Source organism: Rhinoderma darwinii, chromosome 2 (genome assembly GCF_050947455.1).
Source record: "Rhinoderma darwinii isolate aRhiDar2 chromosome 2, aRhiDar2.hap1, whole genome shotgun sequence".
Classification (NCBI taxonomy): Eukaryota; Metazoa; Chordata; class Amphibia; order Anura; family Rhinodermatidae; genus Rhinoderma; species Rhinoderma darwinii.
The window spans coordinates 378541797-378564904 of NC_134688.1; the positions used below are offsets into that span (position 1 = coordinate 378541797).

General features: G+C 46.6%; 1 protein-coding gene across 3 annotated transcripts in view; it reads right to left on the minus strand.

The window, feature by feature from the left end:
• LOC142743296 (amine oxidase [flavin-containing] A-like) overlaps window positions 1-23108 on the minus strand; it is a 129495-nt gene that overhangs the window by 57207 nt on the left and 49180 nt on the right. For all 3 annotated transcript variants that reach the window (XR_012881538.1, XM_075853917.1, XM_075853916.1), the window contains 4 exons: window positions 16840-16944; window positions 3551-3642; window positions 1686-1827; window positions 282-431 (listed from right to left, as the gene is read on the minus strand). Coding sequence is in view for 2 of the 3 variants with exons in the window: in XM_075853917.1 (XP_075710032.1) it covers window positions 282-431; window positions 1686-1827; window positions 3551-3642; window positions 16840-16944 (489 nt within the window). In the remaining variant the exon portion in view is untranslated. The remainder of the gene's footprint in view (window positions 1-281; window positions 432-1685; window positions 1828-3550; window positions 3643-16839; window positions 16945-23108) is intronic.

Consider the following 23108-nt stretch of genomic DNA (forward strand, 5'->3'; position numbering starts at 1 on the left):
GATATATTGTAACAAACCCATTAGGACTACATCAGGATAATTTTTAGCCTCAATTCACTGACAGCAAGCAGAGAACTTGAAAACAGATAGAAACTGACACACAGCTCATATTAGTAAGTTGAATAACTTCATTATACAAACATTTACTTCTTCTATATATAGTAGGCACAATAATAAAAAAAGAATCTGTCATTGACAACCTGCACTTAGTCCACAGTTCGGGTCACTTTATCAAGAGATTATGCTATATATTAGCCCAAAATGAAATCTTGTTTACTTACATGATAGACTTCATGATTTAAGGTCTCCACAATGACATTTTCACCGGTCTGATCAAGCCTGACCACTGGTCTCTGTAATTTTACTTGATCCTTAAGAAGCTCCATTATCTTCTCACTAACCTGGCCAGCACCTCCGACAAATTTTCTCTCCTTAAAAAATAAAATATATAAAATAAATAAATAAAAGCTAGAATTGCTGATTTTCGGTCACCTTAGTCCCCCAAAAATTTAATTTAAAGAGGCTCTGTCACCACATTATAAATGCCCTATCTTCTACATAATGTGATTGGCGCTGTAATGTAGATTACAGCAGTGTTTCTTATTTAGAAAAACGATCATTTTTGACGGAGTTATGACCTATTTTTAGCTTTATGCTAATTAGTTTCTTAATGGACAACTGGGCGTGTTTTACTTTTTGACCAAGAGGGCGTTGTAAAGAGAAGTGTATGATGCTGACCAATCAGCGCCAGACACATCTCTCCGTTGATTTACACAGCACATAGTGATCTAACTAGATCACTATGTGCAGTCACTTACTCACACATTAAAGTTAGCGTCATACACTTCTCTCCACAACGCCCACTTGGTCAAAAACTAAAACACGCCCAGTTGTCCTTTAAGAAAGTAATTAGCATACAGCTAAAATAGGTCATAACTCCGTCAAAAATTATCGTTTTTCTAAATGAAAAACACTGCTGTAATCTATATTACAGCGCCGATCACATCATGTACAAGATAGGGCACTTATAATGTGGTGACAGAGCCTCTTTAAAGTGTTTCTAAAGTCAGACATACTCCAAAATGGTATTAAAAAAACTACAACTCGCCCCGCTAAAATTAAGCCTTCACACAGCTCCATCGACCGGACTGGTCTCAGAATATGGTGACAGAAAACACTTTTTTTTCTAACAATTTATTTTTATTTTGTAAAACAAGTAAAGCATAAAAAAAATACACAAAATACACAAATTTAATTTGGTATTGCTGTAATCGTATTGACCCACGGAAGAAAGTTAACATGTCACTTTTACCGCACGGTAAACGCCATAAAATAAACCCAAAAAACAATGAAGGAATATCTGGTGGGATTTTTCATTCCACCCCACAAAATATTTTTTTTTTTCAAGTTTCCCAGTACATTTTATGGTACAGTAAATGGTGCATTCAAAAACTACAACTTGTCCCACTAAACAAAAAAGCCCTCATACTGCGGTGTCAAAGGAAATGTAAAAAGCGTTTGGAAGGGGGGGTTGACGGGACAAAAATGAGAAAAAAAAATGGCTGGGCGGGAAGGAGTCAAACTGTGACATGGTTTCAAAGCAATGACTCCTGTCATTGCCATTTTTTTTATTTTGTTTGTTTTAGGCATTTAATCTGTTATTTAAATAATAAAACATTCATTACCTGTCCTCCATTCTCCACTGAAAACATTCGTTGTGTTCCGCCACAAAGTTTTGTATACCAGAGAAACCATAGAGCAGAAACATGCTGCGTTTCCGAAGTGACATTCACGTTCACAAAAAGCTGAGCAAATCTTTTAGCTGTCCTGTTAAAAATATAGGCATGTTTACATTTACAAATAGTCTTAATAAAATAATAATTCTTCATCTCCAAATATTAAGGCCCTGAGGCCACTGCCCTGTCAGAGAACTACATGATAGATTAATCTGATAAGTGTAAAGTTGACCACAGTTGGGTGGATATCTCACCAACAGCAAAGGAAAAATCTACCTTCTCAGGCCCCATGCACACGAACATAAAAACGCCCGTAATCACGGGCCGTAATTACGGGCCCATAGACTTCTATTGGCCACAGGTACCTCCCCGTATGCTTACGGGAAGGTGCCCGGGCCGTTGAAAAATATAGAACATGTCCTATTTTAGGCCGTAATTACGGCACGGGTAGGCCCATAGAAGTCTATGGGGCTCCCGTAATTACAGGTGACTACGTGTGTCCCCCGTAATTACGGGAGCGTTGCTAGGCGACGTCAGTGGATAGTCAGTGTGCTGAAAGAGTTAACTGATCGGCAGTAACTCTTTCAGCACCAGGGACAGTGACTACCGATCACAATATAAATCAACGTGTAAGTTCATACTTACCCAGAACTCTTGCTTCTTCCTCCAGTCCGGCCTCCCGGGATGACGTTTCAGCCCATGTGACCGTTGCAGCCAATCACAGGCTGCAGCGGTCACATGGACTGCCGCGTAATCCAGGGAGGTCGGACTGGATGTCAAGAGAGGGAAGCGTCACCAAGACAACGGCCGGGTAAGTATGAATTTCTTTTACTTTTTCTGCGGAAAGGGCTGCCCCTTCTCTTTATCCTGCACTGATAGAGAGAAGGGCTGCCGATTACTGCAGTGCAATTTTGCAGCGAAAACGTAAATACGGGTGGAATACTGGTGACACTGGACCCGTATTTACTGGCACGGGTCCGTAAATACTGGTGCAATACGGGTCGAATACGTGTGACCAAAGACACGTATTTACGCCAGTATTTACGGGAGGACAAAAATACGTTCATGTGCATGAGGCCTCAGAGCAGGATCAAGTAGTCACACAGATTTTACATCTACATCAAGAGTCTAATTTAAAGGGTTTTCCCACTAAAGACATTTATCGCATACCAACTGGAGATGTTAGTGAAGGATCTGACTACTGGGACTCTAACCGATAAGATATTTACAGTATGTCATATTTAAGGCCGTCCACATTCTTGATCCCACCTGCAGACTACAGACTGCTCTATGTAGAAAATGTAAGGGTATGTTCACACTGAGTTTTGTGCAGGCTGAAAATTCAGGCTCAAAATTCCGTTGGCTGCGTTTTTCGCACGAGGCCATTGAGCACCACGCGGGCAAAAACGCTTTCTCTACCACCCATTGGGAGGTCTGAGACGTAAACGCCCAAAGATAGGGCTAGCCGCTTCGTTTTCCCCCGAGCCGGTTTTACCGCTCGCGGGAAAAAATTTAAATGGGCAGCGCTTTCGGACGTTTTTTGGCGTGTCAACGTGTCAAAAATCTCGGTGTGAACAGGGCCTAAAGATTAGTGCCATTAACCGTTTTTTGGTGTCAACTCCTAGAAAGAACATCCGAGTTTTCACCAATTATAATTGTTGTGTTTTTAGATTTACTTGATTGACAGAATCAGAATTGACAAAATACATTCTCTGTTGTTAAATAATACAGATATCGGGCCTTCATATAAACCGGAAACAGCTTCTACATTTTTCAACTATTGTGTTACAATATACTAAACACTTAAATATTACTTTGTCCAACAAACTTTGTCTATAAACTCCTTCATTGTCATTTTGTCCCATTCTTCTGCATGTGGTGCTTTCCATGGAGCGTCAGCTGGAATCTGATGAAAAAAATGTAAACAAATAATATAAGATAGAAAAACTTTCTATATCAAGGAAGCATGATAGTTAAAATTTCCTCTACCATGGTTTACAATTCTGGTTATTAATAGCGGCTGGCAATCTAATTGCTTGTTTTTTACCGTGTATCGTTGATACTTTGCATGCGAATGCCGTTGAACTTTATAGCGTTCCAGTGCAAATTAGTAGCACTTTTTACCTGTAGTCATTTGATAAGTAGCAACTGGGAGATTGTTAAATACGACAGCAAGGAAAAGGTTGGAGATTTACTAGATTTTATTACCAGATTTTTTTAACAGGTTCACAGAAAAATATTGACTTTTGTTGAAATGAAAAAATATTCTCTAAGTTTACATCATTTTTTTACATACATATGTATTAAAATGGGAATATTTGTTTTGCCTTTTTTCTAAATGCAAAAAAAATTCTGTGCTGATTAAATTATATATCTAGCAGCCATCAGCGGGAGCTTACTAAAGATGTATTATTATGAGTGCAATATACATGTACATCAGTCTTCAGTAAGCTCCCTCTAGTGGTGGCCGCAACCAGTCAGAATTTATATTACATATTTCTCTGCTCTCCAGCGCTGTCCTCCTGCGTCCTGTGATGTTACCAGTCAGGGATTTTGGTTGCCAGGGTAACCGGATACAATTCACTCTTGGTGGCCTATTTAAACAAGCAAGGACCTACCTACCTATTGCCAGACTATCAATTGCTCTTCTTGTCACTGGCTGTAAAGGATCTGCCAGGCACAGCTTCGGGGTTAACTCCCATAATTAATCAGTCAGCACCTGAATCTACATCCCTGAGACTGACTCCAGCTTCCACCACTCAGGCTGGCAGGCTTAGGAGTGGGAGAGCCTATCGCAACCTGGCCAGACTCAGCTAGCTCCCGCCCTCGGTCTATTTATGCCTGTCCTTCCTGTCCCTCGGTGCTTGTGATTCTTTTCGTGTGGTTTCCTGGCCCAGCTACAGCTCCTTCTATTTTGATCCTGCTCCATACAGACCCTGGCTTACTGACTACTCTTCTGCTCTGCGTTTGGTACCTCGCACACTCCTGGCTTGACTCGGCTCGTTCACCACTCTGGTTGCTCACGGTGTTGCCGTGGGCAACTGCCCCTTTCCCTTGCTTGTATTCCCTTGTATGTTTGTCGTGTTGTCGTGCACTTACTGAGCGCAGGGACCGCCGCCCAGTTGTACCCCGTCGCCTAGGGCGGGTCAGTGCAAGTAGGCAGGGACAGAGTGGCGGGTAGACTAGGGCTCACTTGTCCGTTTCCCTACCCCCCGTCATTACATAATCACAAGCCCATACCTAGTCTACCCTGGTCCCTGACACCACTATGGACCCCCGTGAGACCCTGGCTCAGCAAATGCAGGGTCTCTCCCTACAGGTCCAGGCCCTGGCTCAGAGGGTCAACCAGCCTGATGCTACCTTGGTAGTTCCCCTCACCTCACCTCTTGAACCCCACCTCAAGTTGCCCGACCGGTTCTCAGGGGACCGGAGGGCTTTTCTCTCCTTTCGGGAGAGTTGTAGGCTTTACTTTCGTTTAAAGCCCCATTCCTCAGGTTCTGAGATCCAGCGGGTGGGTATAATTATGTCCCGGCTCCAGGTAGGGCCCCAAGAGTGGGCCTTCTCCTTGGCTCCTGACGCCCCTGAACTTTCCTCCGTTGATTGTTTCTTTTCTGCTCTCGGACTTATTTATGACGAGACTGACAGGACTGCCTTTGCCGAGAGACAGCTGGTGACCTTATGTCAGGGTAAGAGACCTGTTGAGGAGTATTGTTCTGACTTTAGGAAGTGGTGCGTAGCTTCTCGGTGGAATGACCCTGCCTTAAGGTGCCAGTTTAGGTTGGGTCTGTCGAATGCCCTGAAAGACCTGCTAGTTAGCTATCCCTCTTCTGACTCCCTAGACCAGGTTATGGCTTTAGCGGTACGACTTGACCGACGTCTCAGGGAACGACAACGTGAACGTTTATGTGTTTTCTCCTCCGACTCCCCCATGATGCCTCCCGAAGTTCCGTTGCTTCGTTCCTCCCCAAAAGACTCAGAGATACCTATGCAACTCGGGGCCTCCGTGTCCCCCCAACAACGTAGAGAATTCCGCAGGAAGAATGGTCTCTGCTTCTACTGTGGGGATGACAAGCATCAAGTGAACAACTGTCCTAAGCGTAAGAATGCAGCCAGAGAACTTCCGCGCCTAAGTGATCATCGGGGAGGTCACTTGGGCGCACAGGTATTTCCCGTAAATAGGAAACCTACTAAGATCTTGCTTCCCTTTCAGGTCTCTTTTGGTGGTAGGTCTGCTACCGGCAGTGCCTTCGTGGATTCAGGGTCCTCTACTAATATCATGTCTGTGGAATTTGCTATGTCTCTTGCTATGCCTCTGATTGATTTGCCTAAACCTGTCCCGGTAGTGGGTATCGACTCCACTCCTCTTGCTAATGGTTATTTTACACAGCATACCCCTGTTTTTGAACTCCTTGTTGGCTCCATGCATTTGGAGCAGTGCTCTGTACTGTTGATGCAGGGATTATCGTACGATTTGGTTCTAGGCCTTCCCTGGTTGCAGTTGCATAATCCCACGTTTGACTGGAATACTGGGGAGCTAACCAAATGGGGTAATGAATGTTTTACGTCATGTTTTTCTGTTAATTCTATTTCTCCCCCTGAGGAGGCGAACACGCTACCCGAGTTTGTTCAGGACTTTGCTGATGTTTTCTCTAAGGAGGCCTCCGAAGTGTTACCTCCTCATAGAGAATACGATTGCGCTATCGAATTGGTACCAGGAGCTAAGCTTCCTAAGGGTAGGATATTTCATCTTTCTTGTCCCGAACGTGAAGCCATGAGAGAGTATATCCAGGAATGCCTGGCCAAGGGTTACATTCGTCCCTCTACTTCTCCGGTAGGTGCTGACTTCTTCTTCGTAGGGAAGAAGGATGGTGGTCTTAGGCCATGCATTGACTACCGTAGCCTGAATAAGGTCACGGTAAGGAACCAGTATCCCCTTCCTTTGATTCCTGATCTCTTCAATCAGGTTCAGGGGGCCCAATGGTTCTCTAAGTTGGATCTACGGGGGGCGTATAACCTTATCCGCATCAAAGAGGGGAATGAGTGGAAGACTGCGTTTAACACGCCCGAAGGCCATTTCGAATACCTCGTCATGCCCTTTGGGTTGTGTAATGCCCCTGCGGTCTTCCAGAATTTCATAAATGAGATTTTGAGAAATTACCTGTAATGGCAGGAAGGAGGTGAAGGGAAAGTGAGCCCTAATCTACCCACCGCCCTGTCCCTGCCTACTTGCAACGACCCGCCCTAGGTGACGAGGTACAACTGGGCGGCGGTCCCTACGCTGGCTAAGTGCACAGGAAGACAAACAGGGAACACGCAAGGGAAGGGGCTGTAGCCACGGAACGCCACGAGGAAACGGGGCGGCGAACGAACAGTCAGGACCAGGACGAAGTGAGTACACCCGAGCGGGCACGGAGACAGAAGCAAGCCAGGGGCAAAGCAAAGCAGGTCAAGAAACTGCAGCAAGGCAGAAGCACGGCAGAAGCAGGCTGGAGCAAGCAGCAGTGGGGCCAGGAATCCAAAAGAATTACAAGCACTGAGGGAGAGCACAGGGCAGGTAATAAAGGGCAGGGGGCGGAGCTAACTCCGACAGACCAGGCCGCGATAGGCTCTCCCACTCCTGAGCCTGCCACCCTGGTTGGTGGGAGATGGTGTCAGTCGAACAGGTCTGGCCTCAGGTGTGGATAGATTAATCCCAGGAGTATAGCTAGATGAAGTACCTGGCAGATCCCTAACAGTACTCCCCCTTTTATGAGGGGCCACCGGACCCTTACTAAGGGGACCCGGTTTAGTGGGGAAGAGGAGGTGGAACCTCCTGATCAATACCCCAGCGTGAACATCACGGGCAGGTACCCAAGTCCTCTCCTCCGGCCCGTATCCTCTCCAATGGACCAGGTACTGGAGGGAGCCCTGGACCATCCTACTGTCCATAATCTTGGCCACCTCGAATTCCACCCCCTCAGGGGTGAGAACGGGAACAGGAGGTATCCTCGAGGGGGACCAGGACGGGGAGCAGCGTTTAAGGAGGGAGGCATGGAAGACGTCATGTATGCGAAAGGATGGGGGGAGCTCCAGACGGAAGGATACAGGGTTGAGGACTTCAATGATCTTATAAGGTCCAATAAATCGGGGAGCAAACTTCCTGGACGGAACCTTAAGGCGCAAGTTCCTGGACGACAACCAGACCAGATCCCCGACGACAAACCGGGGGTTAGCAGAACGTCTACTATCCGCCTGAATCTTTTGTGCGCTCTGGGACGCCTCTAGGTTCTTCTGAACCTGGGCCCAGACAGTGCACAGTTCCCGATGAACCTCCTCTACCTCAGGATTATTGGAACAACCAGGGGAGACGGAGGAGAACCTTGGGTTAAACCCGAAATTACAGAAAAACGGGGAGACCCCTGACGAGTTACTGACCCGGTTATTCAGGGAAAATTCAGCAAGGGGAAGGAATGAGACCCAATCGAATTGACAGTCAGAGATGAAACACCTTAAATATTGTTCCAGGGATTGGTTGGTCCTTTCCGTTTGGCCATTAGTTTCGGGGTGGAAGGCGGAGGAGAAGGACAGATCAATCTCCAACTTTTTACAAAAAGCTCTCCAAAATAAGGAAACAAATTGTACCCCTCTGTCAGAAACGATATTGACTGGGGCCCCATGGAGACGCAGGATGTGTTTCACAAACAAAGAAGCTAACGTCTTGGCGTTAGGTAGCTTCTTAAGGGGCACAAAGTGGCACATCTTGCTGAAGCGGTCGACTACCACCCACACCACCGACTTGCCCTGAGATGGAGGCAAATCGGTGATAAAATCCATGGAGATATGGGTCCAAGGTCTCTGGGGAATGGGCAAGGAACGTAGTAGGCCCGCAGGTCGGGACCTAGGGGTTTTGGACCTAGCGCAAACCTCACAAGCGGCGACGTAAGCCCTAACATCTTTAGGCAACCCAGGCCACCAATAGTTTCTGGTAATGAGGTGTTTGGTGCCCAAGATGCCAGGATGACCAGACAGAGCGGAGTCATGGTTTTCCCTGAGTACCCTCAGCCGGTATTGCAGGGGAACAAACAGTTTGTCCCCAGGGACGTTCCCGGGAGCTGCACCCTGATCAGCCGCGATATCAGAAGCTAAATCAGAATCCGTGGCAGAGACGATTATACCAGGGGGTAAAATACAAGCAGGATCCTTCTCGGAAGGAGGATTGGCCATGAAACTACGTGACAGAGCGTCAGCCTTAATATTCTTGGACCCAGCCCTATAGGTAACCAAGAAATTAAATCTGGTAAAGAATAGTGCCCACCGAGCTTGTCTAGGATTAAGCCTCCGGGCCGATTCTAGGAAAACCAGATTCTTGTGATCCGTAAGGACCGTTACCTGGTGTCTGGCCCCCTCCAGGAAGTGCCGCCACTCCTCAAAAGCCCATTTAATGGCTAGAAGTTCGCGGTTGCCAATATCATAGTTACTCTCCGTGGGCGAAAACTTCCTAGAGAAGTAAGCACAGGGGCGGAGATGGGTGAGGGAGCTGGTACCCTGGGACAAGACGGCCCCCACTCCCACCTCGGAAGCGTCAACCTCCACAATAAATGGCTCCCCTTGGTTGGGCTGAATCAGCACGGGGGCCGAGATAAAGCACTTCTTGAGAGTCTCAAAGGCCTGGACGGCCTCAGGGGGCCAATGGAGGACATCGGCACCCTTGCGGGTAAGGTCCGTAAGAGGCTTAGCGACGACCGAGAAGTTGGCAATAAATCTCCTGTAATAGTTGGCGAACCCTAAAAAACACTGTAACGCCTTAAGGGAGGCAGGTTGGACCCATTCCGCCACAGCTTGAACCTTGGCAGGGTCTATGCGGAATTCATGAGGAGTGAGGATTTGCCCTAAAAATGGTATCTCCTGTACCCCAAAGACACATTTTTCAGTCTTAGCAAACAGATTATTCTCCCGAAGGACCTGGAGCACCTTCCTGACATGCTCCACGTGGGAGGACCAGTCCTTGGAAAACACCAGTATGTCATCAAGGTACACAACAAGAAAATTACCCAGGTACTCTCTCAGGATTTCATTAATAAAATTCTGGAAGACAGCAGGGGCATTACACAACCCAAAGGGCATGACCAGGTATTCGAAATGACCCTCGGGTGTGTTGAACGCAGTTTTCCACTCATCCCCCTCTTTGATGCGGATAAGGTTATATGCCCCCCGTAGATCGAACTTAGAAAACCATTGGGCTCCCTGAACCTGATTAAAAAGATCCGGAATCAAAGGAAGTGGGTACTGGTTCCTTACGGTGACCTTATTCAGGTTACGATAATCAATGCACGGCCTAAGACCACCATCCTTCTTCCCCACGAAGAAGAAGCCAGCACCTACAGGAGAAGTCGAGGGGCGAATGAAACCCTTGGCCAGGCATTCTTGGATATACACCCTCATCGCTTCACGCTCAGGACATGAAAGATTAAATATCCTACCCTTAGGAAGCTTGGCACCAGGCACCAAATCGATAGCGCAATCGTAATCTCTATGGGGGGGCAACACCTCGGAGGCCTCCTTAGAAAACACATCGGCGAAGTCCTGAACAAACTCAGGAAGCGTGTTTACCTCCTCCCGGGGAGAAATAGAGTTAACAGAAAGACATGACATAAGACATTCATTACCCCATTTGGTGAGATCCCCAGTATTCCAATCAAATGTGGGATTATGCAACTGCAACCAGGGAAGACCTAAAACCAGATCAGACGATAATCCCTGCATCAACAGTACAGAGCACTGCTCCAAATGCAAGGAGCCAACCAGGAGTTCAAAAACAGGAGTATGCTGAGTAAAATAACCATTAGCAAGGGGGGTTGAGTCGATTCCTACTACAGGGATAGGATAAGGTAAATCAATACCAGGCATCTTTAGAGACATAGCAAATTCCACAGACATGATATTAGCAGATGAGCCAGAATCCACGAAAGCACTGCCCGTGGCAGACCGGCCAGCAAACGAGACCTGAAAGGGAAGCAAAATTTTATTGCGTTTCACATTAACGGGAAATACCTGTGCGCCCAAGTGACCTCCCCGATGATCACTTAGGCGCGGAAGTTTTCCGGCTTCTTATTCTTGCGCCTGGGACAGGTGTTCAGTAGATGCTTGTCGTCCCCACAGTAGAAGCAGAGCCCATTCATTCTGCGAAACTCCCTACGTTGTCGAGGGGACATGGAGGCCCCGAGTTGCATAGGTACCTCCGAGTCCTCCGTGGAGGGGCGAGGAGACGGGACCTCGGGGGGGATCGCAGAAAAGTCAGAGGGGAGCAGACTGAAGCGTTCTAGCTGACGTTCCCTGAGACGTCGGTCAAGTCGTACTGCTAGGGCCATAAGCTGGTCAAGGGAGTCAGGCGAGGGGTAGCTAACCAGCAGATCCTTCAGGGCGTCAGATAATCCTAACCTAAACTGGCACCTTAGGGCCGGATCGTTCCACTGAGAAGCTACGCACCACTTCCTAAAATCAGAACAGTATTCCTCAACCGGTCTCCTACCCTGACGTAAGGTCACCAGCTGACTCTCGGCAAAAGCAGTCCTGTCAGTCTCGTCGTAAATGAGTCCGAGGGCAGAGAAAAAACGATCAACAGAGGAAAGTTCAGGGGCGTCAGGAGCCAAGGAGAAGGCCCACTCTTGGGGCCCTTCCTGGAGTCGGGATATGATGATACCCACCCGCTGGTTCTCGGAACCTGAGGAGTGGGGCTTTAGGCGGAAATACAGTCTGCAACTCTCCCGGAAGGAGAGAAACGTCTTGCGGTCCCCTGAAAACCGGTCAGGTAGCTTGAGGTCGGGTTCTAGAGGTGAGGTGAGGGGTACTACTAAAGCAGCGTCACCCTGATTGACCCTTTGGGCCAGGGCCTGGACCTGTAGGGAGAGGCCCTGCATCTGCTGGGTCAGGGTCTCAAGGGGGTCCATGATAGCGTCAGCGTAGGAGAAATGGTAGACTAGGTAAGGGCTTGTAATTATGTAATGGCAGGAAGGAGGTGAAGGGAAAGTGAGCCCTAATCTACCCACCGCCCTGTCCCTGCCTACTTGCAACGACCCGCCCTAGGCGACGAGGTACAACTGGGCGGCGGTCCCTACGCTGGCTAAGTGCACAGGAAGACAAACAGGGAACACGCAAGGGAAGGGGCTGTAGCCACGGAACGCCACAAGGAAACGGGGCGGCGAGCGAACAGTCAAGACCAGGACGAAGTGAGTACACCCGAGCGGGCACGGAGACAGAAGCAAGCCAGGGGCAAAGCAAAGCAGGTCAAGAAACTGCAGCAAGGCAGAAGCACGGCAGAAGCAGGCTGGAGCAAGCAGCAGTGGGGCCAGGAATCCAAAAGAATTACAAGCACTGAGGGAGAGCACAGGGCAGGTAATAAAGGGCAGGGGGCGGAGCTAACTCCGACAGACCAGGCCGCGATAGGCTCTCCCACTCCTGAGCCTGCCACCCTGGTTGGTGGGAGATGGTGTCAGTCGAACAGGTCTGGCCTCAGGTGTGGATAGATTAATCCCAGGAGTATAGCTAGATGAAGTACCTGGCAGATCCCTAACATTACCTGGGGATATTTCTTGTAGTGTACCTTGATGACATACTGGTGTTTTCCAAGGACTGGTCCTCCCACATTGAGCATGTCAGGAAGGTGCTCCAGGTCCTTCGGGAAAACAAACTGTTTGCCAAAACCGAAAAATGTGTGTTTGGGGTACAGGAAATACCATTTTTGGGTCAAATCCTCACTCCTCATGAATTCCGCATGGACCCCGCCAAGGTTCAGGCTGTGGCGGAATGGGTCCAACCTGCCTCCCTGAAGGCGTTACAGTGTTTTTTGGGGTTCGCTAATTATTACAGGAGATTTATTGCTAACTTCTCGGTCATCGCTAAGCCTCTTACGGACCTCACTCGCAAAGGAGCTGATCTCCTCCACTGGCCTCCTGAGGCTGTCCAGGCTTTTGAGGTCCTTAAGAGGTGCTTTATCTCGGCCCCGGTGCTGGTTCAGCCCAACCAAATGGAGCCATTTATCGTGGAAGTTGACGCATCTGAGGTGGGAGTGGGGGCTGTCTTGTCCCAGGGTACAAGGTCCCTCACCCATCTCCGCCCCTGTGCCTACTTCTCCAGGAAGTTTTCACCAACTGAGAGTAACTATGATATTGGCAACCGCGAACTCTTAGCCATTAAATGGGCATTTGAAGAGTGGCGCCACTTCCTGGAGGGGGCTAGGCACCAGGTAACGGTCCTTACCGACCACAAGAATCTGTTTTTCCTAGAATCTGCCCGGAGGCTAAACCCGAGACAAGCTCGATGGGCGTTATTTTTTTTACCAGATTCAATTTTTTGGTTACCTATAGGGCTGGGTCTAAAAATATTAAGGCTGATGCACTGTCGCGTAGCTTCATGGCCAGCCCTCCTTCGGAGGAAGATCCTGCTTGTATTTTGCCTCCAGGTATAATCATTTCCTCGATCGATTCTGATTTAGTCTCTGAAATTGCTGCTGATCAAGGTTCAGCTCCCGGGAACCTTCCTGAGAACAAGCTGTTTGTTCCCCTGCAATTCCGGCTAAGGGTACTTAGGGAAAATCATGACTCCGCACTATCTGGTCATCCAGGAATCCTGGGTACCAAACACCTCATTACTAGAAACTATTGGTGGCCTGGGTTGCCTAAAGACGTTAAGGCCTACGTCGCCGCTTGTGAGGTTTGTGCTAGGTCCAAGACTCCCAGGTCCCGACCAGCGGGCTTACTGCGTTCGTTGCCCATTCCCCAGAGACCTTGGACACATATCTCCATGGATTTTATCACCGATTTGCCTCCATCCCAAGGCAAGTCGGTGGTGTGGGTGGTAGTAGACCGCTTCAGTAAGATGTGCCACTTTGTGCCCCTCAAGAAACTACCCAACGCCAAGATGTTGGCTACCTTGTTTGTCAAACACATCCTGCGTCTCCATGGGGTCCCTGTCAATATTGTTTCGGACAGAGGGGTACAATTTGTTTCATTGTTTTGGAGAGCCTTCTGTATGAAGTTGGAGATTGATCTGTCCTTCTCCTCTGCCTTCCATCCTGAAACCAATGGCCAAACTGAGAGGACTAATCAATCTCTAGAACAATATTTAAGGTGTTTTGTCTCTGACTGTCAATATGATTGGGTCTCATTCATTCCCCTCGCCGAATTTTCCCTTAATAACCGGGTCAGTAACTCGTCAGGGGTCTCCCCCTTTTTCTGTAATTTTGGGTTTAATCCACGGTTCTCCTCCGTTTCACCTGGTAGTTCCAACAATCCCGAGGTAGAGGTCGTTCATCGGGAACTGTGCACAGTCTGGGCCCAGGTTCAGAAGAACCTAGAGGCGTCCCAGAGCGTACAAAAAACTCAGGCTGATAGAAAACGTTCTGCTAACCCCCTGTTTATGGTCGGGGATCTGGTGTGGTTGTCGTCTAGGAACTTGCGTCTCAAGGTTCCGTCCAAGAAGTTTGCTCCCCGGTTTATTGGGCCGTATAAGGTCATTGAGGTCCTCAACCCTGTCTCCTTCCGGCTGGAGTTACCCCCGTCTTTTCGTATACACGACGTGTTTCATGCCTCCCTCCTTAAACGCTGCTCCCCGTCCTTGGCTCCCTCGAGGAGACCTGCTGTTCCCGTCCTCACCCCTGAGGGGGTGGAATTCGAGGTGGCCAAGATTGTGGACAGCAAGATGGTCCAAGGCTCCCTCCAGTACCTGGTCCATTGGAGAGGATACGGGCCCGAGGAGAGGACTTGGGTACCCACCCAGGATGTTCACGCTGGAGTATTGGTCAGGAGGTTCCACCTGCGTTTCCCCAGCAAGCCAGGTCCACTTAGAAAGGGTCCGGTGGCCCCTCATAAAAGGGGGGGGTACTGTAAAGGATCTGCCAGGCACAGCTTCGGGGTTAACTCCCATAATTAATCAGTCAGCACCTGAATCTACATCCCTGAGACTGACTCCAGCTTCCACCACTCAGGCTGGCAGGCTTAGGAGTGGGAGAGCCTATCGCAACCTGGCCAGACTCAGCTAGCTCCCGCCCTCGGTCTATTTAAGCCTGCATTTCCTGTCCCTCGGTGCTTGTGATTCTTTTTGTGTGGTTTCCTGGCCCAGCTACAGCTCCTTCTATTTTGATCCTGCTCCATACAGACCCTGGCTTACTGACTACTCTTCTGCTCTTCGTTTGGTACCTCGCACACTCCTCGCTTGACTCGGCTCGTTCACCACTCTGGTTGCTCACGGTGTTGCCGTGGGCAACTGCCCCTTTCCCTTGCTTGTATTCCCTTGTATGTTTGTCGTGTTGTCATGCACTTACTGAGCGCAGGGACCGCCGCCCAGTTGTACCCCGTCGCCTAGGGCGGGTCGTTGCAAGTAGGCAGGGACAGAGTGGCGGGTAGACTAGGGCTCACTTGTCCGTTTCCCTACCCCCCGTCATTACACTGGCTCTAGCCTTTTATATTATCAGTCAGCCTGTGTTATCGGTGACAACTCAGAGACCCACGATCAGTGGATCCAACCGGTGAAGCCCAAACTTCATTGCGGGGGACCCATGTGAAGAACGGAAGGATCCCTTAGACTCAGCACCGCGGTTTAGTCAGCATCAGACTGATTGTAGTTCCCAGATTCCACTTTCCAAGCTACGCCAGTTTAACAGTATACTAAGGCCATGTACTGCCCTGCCAGTACATGTCTATGACCTATCTGATCAAGTAGTGAAAGAAGAGAAGTGTCAGCAAGAGATTATCCAGTTCCTTCAGTGAATTTCCTCCCACCTAGATGCCCTTCAGATTGCACCTGGTCCTGCTGTATCCGCACCTGCACCAGCAGTTTCTCCAGCTTCTGCCACGGGACCTGTTGCACGTCTTCCAGCTCCTCAGTTATACGATAGTCAATAGCGACTGCGGCACACCTAAGTGGTTTTACGGAGAGCTATCTCTGTAAGCCCATTGCCGCCCACCAAAACAAAGGCCCCCAGGCCCGCCATGTATGTGAGCCAATTAGGACCTGCCTAAGCAGCTGTCCTTGAATAGTATTTTATTATGGAAAACCATAATTTTATTTCCCACTCTACTAATTCTAAGCAACATTAGAAACCATGAAAACCCTTGTTTGCTCTAAGGTCTATGAGGACTAAAAAATGAAATCATGTGGAGAACAATAACCTGAGTTAATTCAGCACTGCCAAGAGCCAAGTAAAATATTACCCTCTAAGGGAGTTTTATCAATGTATTTACGTCAGTTTCCTGGCATAAACATGTTGAAAAACATGGCGTTTGGACCAAATTACATATTTACGAAGTCCCTGTGCCACTTTTTCCAACGAGTGTGTCTGTGTCTGGAAACGTAGGTGGGACTTTAGAGTCACACTTGAGGCTGGGTTCACATGACCTATTTTCAGACGTAAACGAGGCGTATTATGCCTCGTTTTACGTCTGAAAATACGGCTACAATACGTCAGCAAACATCTGCCCATTCATTTGAATGGGTTTGCCGACGTACTGTGCCGACGACCTGTCATTTACGCGTCGTCGTTTGACAGCTGCCAAACGACGACGCGTAAAATGACTGCCTCGTCAAAGAAGTGCAGGACACTTCTTTGCAACGTAATTGGAGCCGTTCTTCATTGCATTCAATGAAGAGCAGCTCAAGATTACGGGCGTCAAAGACGCCTCGCATAATGCGAGGAGGAGCTTTTACGTCTGAAACGACGCAGCTGTTTTCTCCTGAAAACAGTCTGTCTTTTCAGACGTAAAAGACAGTCCTTGTGTGCACATACCCTAACATGACACAACACATTCTTTTGCCTTTTTTCTTATCAGAAAATTTAGGCTTGATGTTATTTTAAGCCTGCACTATATAATTAAACAGGCCATGCACTATGCATTAGGTTAATAGAGTGGTGCACAGCAGCATTGACTTCTACCCATAAAACTAGACAGATAACAGGCACATGTAAGCAATACAGAAAATAATTGTGGTGCCCTTAAATGAATGTAAATTAATCCCTCATCCAAAAAAAAAACAAAAAGAAAACAACAGCTTTAAATTAGCATTTTAAGTGCTTATTGCTATGATGCATATATCTTGCATTCGTAAAATATAAATTTGCTAGAATCTTTACCTCTTTTCCCCATTTATCAATTGTCCTCCATAGATGGTTGTAATCCATAATCACTAAAAAGTTCCATGATGGAGGAAAAGCTCCATGAAATGCATAGGTTTTTCCCTTGAAAATAAAAGTCAGAATAATTAATTAAGAGACATATATAATGGAAAATACTTTTTTAAAGTTAATAAAGAGATGTTACTATTTTTATGCAGAAAAGATAGCAGAACAAAAATATTCCTAAAGTTAAAGGCTATATAAACCTTTGAAAACTTTTTTTTTAACAAAACAATGTATTATGCTGTTTTAAGCAACTTTTTAATTGTTTTTATTTAAAAAAAATATATATATATTTTTGAGATACAGATTCTATGTATCCTGGATACATAGAAGCTGTATCTTGCGCTCAAAGCCGAATCCGTCAGGTCAGTTTTTTTCGATCACATCTACCTGACAGATTCCGGGTTGTGCGCAAGATACAGCTTCTATATATCCAGGATACATAGACACCGTATCCAAAAAAGTAAAACAAAGTAAAACATTTTTTTAATAAAAACCAATTAAAAAGTTGTGTAAAACACCATAATACATTGTTTTATTGTAGAAAAAAAAAAAGTGTTTAAATGTTTACATAGGCTTTTAAGCAAAAAATGGATCAAATGGGAAGTGTGCTTGTCAAAGTTTCAATGGCAATGACAATTCAATGTTCGTCATTGCACACAGGAACTAGGGCCTCTTTCACACTTGCATATTTAGGTCAGTATTTTGCATCAATATTTGTAAGCCAAAACCAGGAGTGGGACATTAGCAGAGAAAGAAAATATGGAAACATTTGTACAATATTATTTGGTTTTGGCTTACAAATACTGATGCAAAATACTGACGTAAATCCGCAAGTGTGAATGAGGCCTAAGATCAATGTGAAAATCACTGCCTATTGAAGGATTGTGTAAAGGATCTGCCAGGCACAACTTCTGTGTATACGCCCATAGGTAATCAGTCTGCACCTGAGTCTATGTCTCTGAGACTCACTCCAGCTTCCACCACTCAGGATGGCAGGCTTAGGAGTGGGAGAGCCTATCGCAGCCTGGCCAGACGGAGCTAGCTCCCGCCCTCTGTCTATTTATACCTGCCTTTCCTGTTCCTCCTTTGCTTGTGATTCTTCTCGTGTGGTTTCCTGGCCCAGCTACAGCTTCTAACTATTTGATCCTCCTTCATACTGACGCTGGCTTACTGACTACTCTTCTGCTCTGCGTTTGGTACCTCGTGCACTCCTGGTTTGACTCGGCTCGTTCGCCACTCTTGTTGCTCACGGTGTTGCCGTGGGCAACTGCCCCATTTCCCTTAGCTTTGTGTGCCCTTGTCTGTTTGTCTCGTGCACTTGCTGAGCGTAGGGACCGCCGCCCAGTTGTACCCCGTCGCCTAAGGCGGGTCGTTGCAAGTAGGCAGGGACAGAGTGGCGAGTAGATTAGGGCTCACTTGTCCGTTTACCTACCCCCAACATTACAGATTGGTGAAATAAAAAAAAAAGAGACAAAGACAACTGAATCTTAAGCTGGTCAATATCAAGCAAAATTCCATCCCTACATAATGTGTCCTAAGATTTACAATGTATTAATCTTCCCTGCTAGTTGAGGGTATGTTCACATGCAAACGTAAAATACGTCTGAAATTACGGAGCTGTTTTCAGGCGAAAACAGCTCCTGAATTTCAGACGTTTTTGCAAGTGCACGCGTTTTTCGCGGCGTCCATTACGGACGTAATTGGAGTTGTTTTTCAATGAAAAACGGCTCCAATTACTTCCCAAGAAGTGACATGCACTTCTTTGAGGGTATGTTCACACGAGGGCGTCCGTTACGGCTGAAATTACGGGGATGTTTCAGCCTGAAAACATCCCCGTAATTTCAGCCGTAGCGGCATGTGCAGGCGCTTGAACGCCGCGTCAATTACGGACGTAATTGGCGCTGCTATTCATTAGAGTCAATGAATAACGGCTCCAATTACGGCCAAAGAAGTGACAGGTCACTTCTTTGACGCGGGCGTCTATTTACGCGCCGTCATTTTACAGCGGCGCGTAAATTACGCCTCGTGTGAACAGACAAACGTCTGCCCATTGCTTTCAATGGGCAGATGTTTGTCAGCGCTATTGAGGCGCTATTTTCGGACGTAATTCGGGGCAAAAACGCCCGAATTATGTCCGTAAATAGGCCGTGTGAACATACCCTGAGGCGGGCGTCTTTTTGACAGCGGCGGTTTGACAGCGGTTTGGAGCCGTATTTTCGGCCGTAATTCGAGGCGTAAAATGCCTGAATTACGTCCGTAAATCGGGCGTGTGAACATACCCTTACTGTTCTTCTTTACAACTTCTGCCAGCTTTACACATGCATGTCTACTTTTAAAAATAGCTTTTAGAGAAACTTGAGAATATTTTTTATATGTAAATCCCGGCAAAGTCCCCATAACAACAGCCAACGAGCTTCATCAGAGTGACTCTTAATAGCGCCTGTAGAGTGCCCCAAATAACCTGTGCCTCCAGACTGCCCCTCATAAACAATAGTGTCAGTAAAGAGTCCCCAATATGGCTAGTAAAGTGCTTCCTTTCACACACCCATAGACTTAAATAGTAAAAATGATCTGCCTGCAGCCTCCACAAGGGGCATCTCACTATAGACATATTTATAGAACTCATTAAGTGATAGGAGCAATAAAAAAAAACATATGCTGCAAGAGCCCCTAGTGGCTCCCAGATGCTTTCGCGCTTTCTAGTTAAGGAGACTCCCACACAATCTGGGAGAGTAGGCAAAAACGGCAGGTTAATGGGCATGTTCAGACGTGGCGGAATTGCTGTTAAATTCTGCTGCGGACAGTCCGCAGTGGAAATCTGTAGCAGATGTTTTTTTCATTGGTTTCTATACCTTTTTAGGTAACTTAGTTCAGACGTTGTGGAAAATAACTGCAGAATTTCCCCTCCGCAGCATGCACTGTCTGTTGCGGAGAAGCAGCAGAATTTCACTGCAGATTTCAGCCTTTGCAATGCAAAGGCTGAAATCTGCGGCAAGTCCACTGTGATATCTGCAACATCTGAATTATCTGTCAAACATGAAAATGTTGCTGCAGATTTGATGTGTATTGACGCACAGAACGGCATCAGGCCTAGGGTTCCGCCACGTCTAAATCTGCCCTAAGGCCGGATTCCCATGTAGTGTAAACGCTGCGGAATTTCCGCAACGGAATTCTGTTCGGAAATTCCGCAGAGTTTACAGTAGCATCAAAGTGGATGAGATTTAGAAAATCTCATGCCCACGCTGCGAAAAAAAACCGCAATTTAATTCCGCAGCATGTCAATTTATGCTGCGTTTTTTTTTTCATTTTCCATTGCGGGCTTTCCCAATTGAATTCAATGGGAATGCAAAACCCACAACAGAAAGCCAAGCGTTGCGGTTTTTGCAACGTAATCACAGCGTTTACGCCGTAAAAATCTCAACGACGGTAGAAAAAAAACCTAACATACTTACCCAGAACGCCCTCCTTCTTCATGCAGTCCGGCCTCCTGGGATGACGTTGCGTCCCATGTGACCGCTGCAGCCAATAGCAGGCTGCAGCGTCACATGGCCTGAAATGTCATCCAGGGAGCGGACGTCAGAGGAGGGAATTATGAACGGCTTTCTCCGGCAGCGGAATTTCTGTATGAAAGATTGCACCACAATGTGGTGCGATTTTTTTGGATGGAATGTCCTGCGGGTTCCAGGTCGGACACGCTGCGTGATTTTTTTCGGAGCGTATCCGTCCCGTGGGAACCCAGCCTTAGGCCTTATTCACACGAACGTGTCAGTTTTGCACGCGTAAACAACGCAGTTCCGTGTGGCATCAGTGTACGGTGCGCGTCTGCGTTTTTTACGCTTGTAAAAACCAATCACTGCAGTAACGTTAATCTCTGTGTATGTGGCTGCACATCGCTGCTGTGTAAATCAATGGAGAGGAGTGTATGACGCTGACTGGTCACTGATTGGTCAGCGTCATACACGTAAACACGCCCAGTTAAAAACACAATACACGCCCAGTTGGACATAACAAAAAAAAAACGCCCAGTTGTCCATTTCAAACCTCATTTGCATATATATAAAATAGCTCATAACTTGGCCAAAAATGAACGTTTTAAAAAAAACAAAACATTACTGTTATCTACATTGCCGCGCCGATCACATGCAATAGGAGATAGGGACTTGAGAATCTGGTGACAGAGCCTCTTTAAATAAACGTGCATTTCTGTCCTTTACAAACATTCCTCATTTAAAGTAGCTTACGTTTTATACATTGCACTTTAGCAAATAGAATAAAAATATAAAGACATAAAATGCTCAATAAATCCCTTTTTAAGATGCAACTTTGTTTCCCGATATGAACAATATACTGTAATTTGTATCACTGTGCCAAATGTCTCATGTCTAGTTCCAGCTCAAATGCTTTTTGTGATTGATTAAAAACGCTGCAAATGTCAATGAAGTTCTACAGGAAAGACGACTTAGCGACAGCCAGAGATCAATGTGCAGTATACTGACTATCTTACGAAAGGGTTAATTATTATTGAATGTTGAAATCTAAGCAGCGAAAGAAAAGATAGATGACAGGCTGGTTAGATCTGCAGTGTACGTGACAGAGCAGAAGTACAACAGTGCATATATAATAAACCGCCTGTGCTTGTTGTTTCCATAAAAGCGTTGGCTGCATATTGGAGCCATTAATCATTATATCTTGGAAAACTTGCTGTGAACTATAATGCTTCACATCACAATCTTTTCTTCTTATCTTTCTCACAAAAAGCTCTAGAGGAAAGGTTATAAAAGGGAGAGAATATGAAAAATGAACTTTTTCAACCTCTTTATAAAATCGATTGCACTTCTATAAAATCACGAGAAGAAGGAAACAACTTGTATGTTGCGTTTAAAGAGAAACCACTTGTTAAAGGAAGAAGACAAAAAAGGTTAGCAAAAAATGATGTTTGCACAGACTTAGTTCCCCATCTCTATCGTTCAGCCTAGACGGCGGTTATTTTATGTTTAAGATTTAAAGTGATACCGCAGTTCTGATGGTTCCTATTTACGTGCCTTGAGTCTTTTTTAATGCTAATACTTAGGAGATATATAGGCAGTCCTAACTGTGCACCTCTGTGGCACAACCCTAGGCCTGATGCCGTTCTGTGTGGCCCACAATCACCGCGCAGGCATGCTTGTTTCACGAATACACACAAACAGCTGTCCGCCGCAGGTCCGGCTTCTGTAACCCTCAGCGATTAGTGGGTTCTGGAGTTGGCCGTGTCTGGACATAAAATTCCCCTGCATGGGGATAATGTAACATTACACACTAGCCATTCAAATGATTGTGCTTGTACATTGCAGCTCTAAGTCCGGACCCATAGATGAGGTCCTAAGCTGGGGACCCCCCTCTATGACGTGCATATGCCCTATTATGACGTACATATGGCTTCTCCACGTGAGACAACCCCTTTAACCCCTTGATACAACATGACGTGCCGGTACGTCACGGTGCAGGGGGAGAAGTCTGGAACAGGCTCACGCGCTGACCCTGCTCCATGCACTGCGGGTGTCAGCTGTGTATTACATCTGACGCCCTGCACTAACAGCCATGGACAGTGATTGCGCTGTTTCTGGCAGTTTAACAACTTAGATGCCGCAGGCAATAGCGTCCATAGCATCTAAGCCGATAGAAAGATGGGGGCGGTCCCCAAAGGCAGTCCAACGGCCCCACCGCGTCTTGATCTCTAGGTGCTGATGGTTGTCATGGCAGCCCGAAGGACTAAAGAAGGCCCCCAGGTCTGCCCTTCTCTGCCTCTGTTAAGCCTTGCCTCAGGGCTTTACAGAAGTCTGTAAAAATTACAATATGGTGCAGTGACGACCATTAGTTCAACTCCCCTAGGGAGACTAATAAAAAGTGTAAAAAAAAGTTTTCAATAGTAAAAAATAAAAAAATAAAAAGTTCAAGAAACATCACTTTCCCCATTTTTCCTCTAAAGTAACATAAAAAATAAACAAACTTGGTATGTCTGCGTTCGTAAAAGCCAGATCTATCACAATATAACATTATTGAACTCGCACGCTGAACGCTGTAAAAAAAAGAAAAAATATGAAAACGCCAGAACCGCTGTTTTTTTTTTTTGTCATCTTAGCGCTACATTTTTTTTAAATAAAAAGTGATCAAAAAGTCAAATGTACCAAAAAATAAAAACTACAGCTCGTCCCACAAAAAAAAAAAAATCTTCACACAGC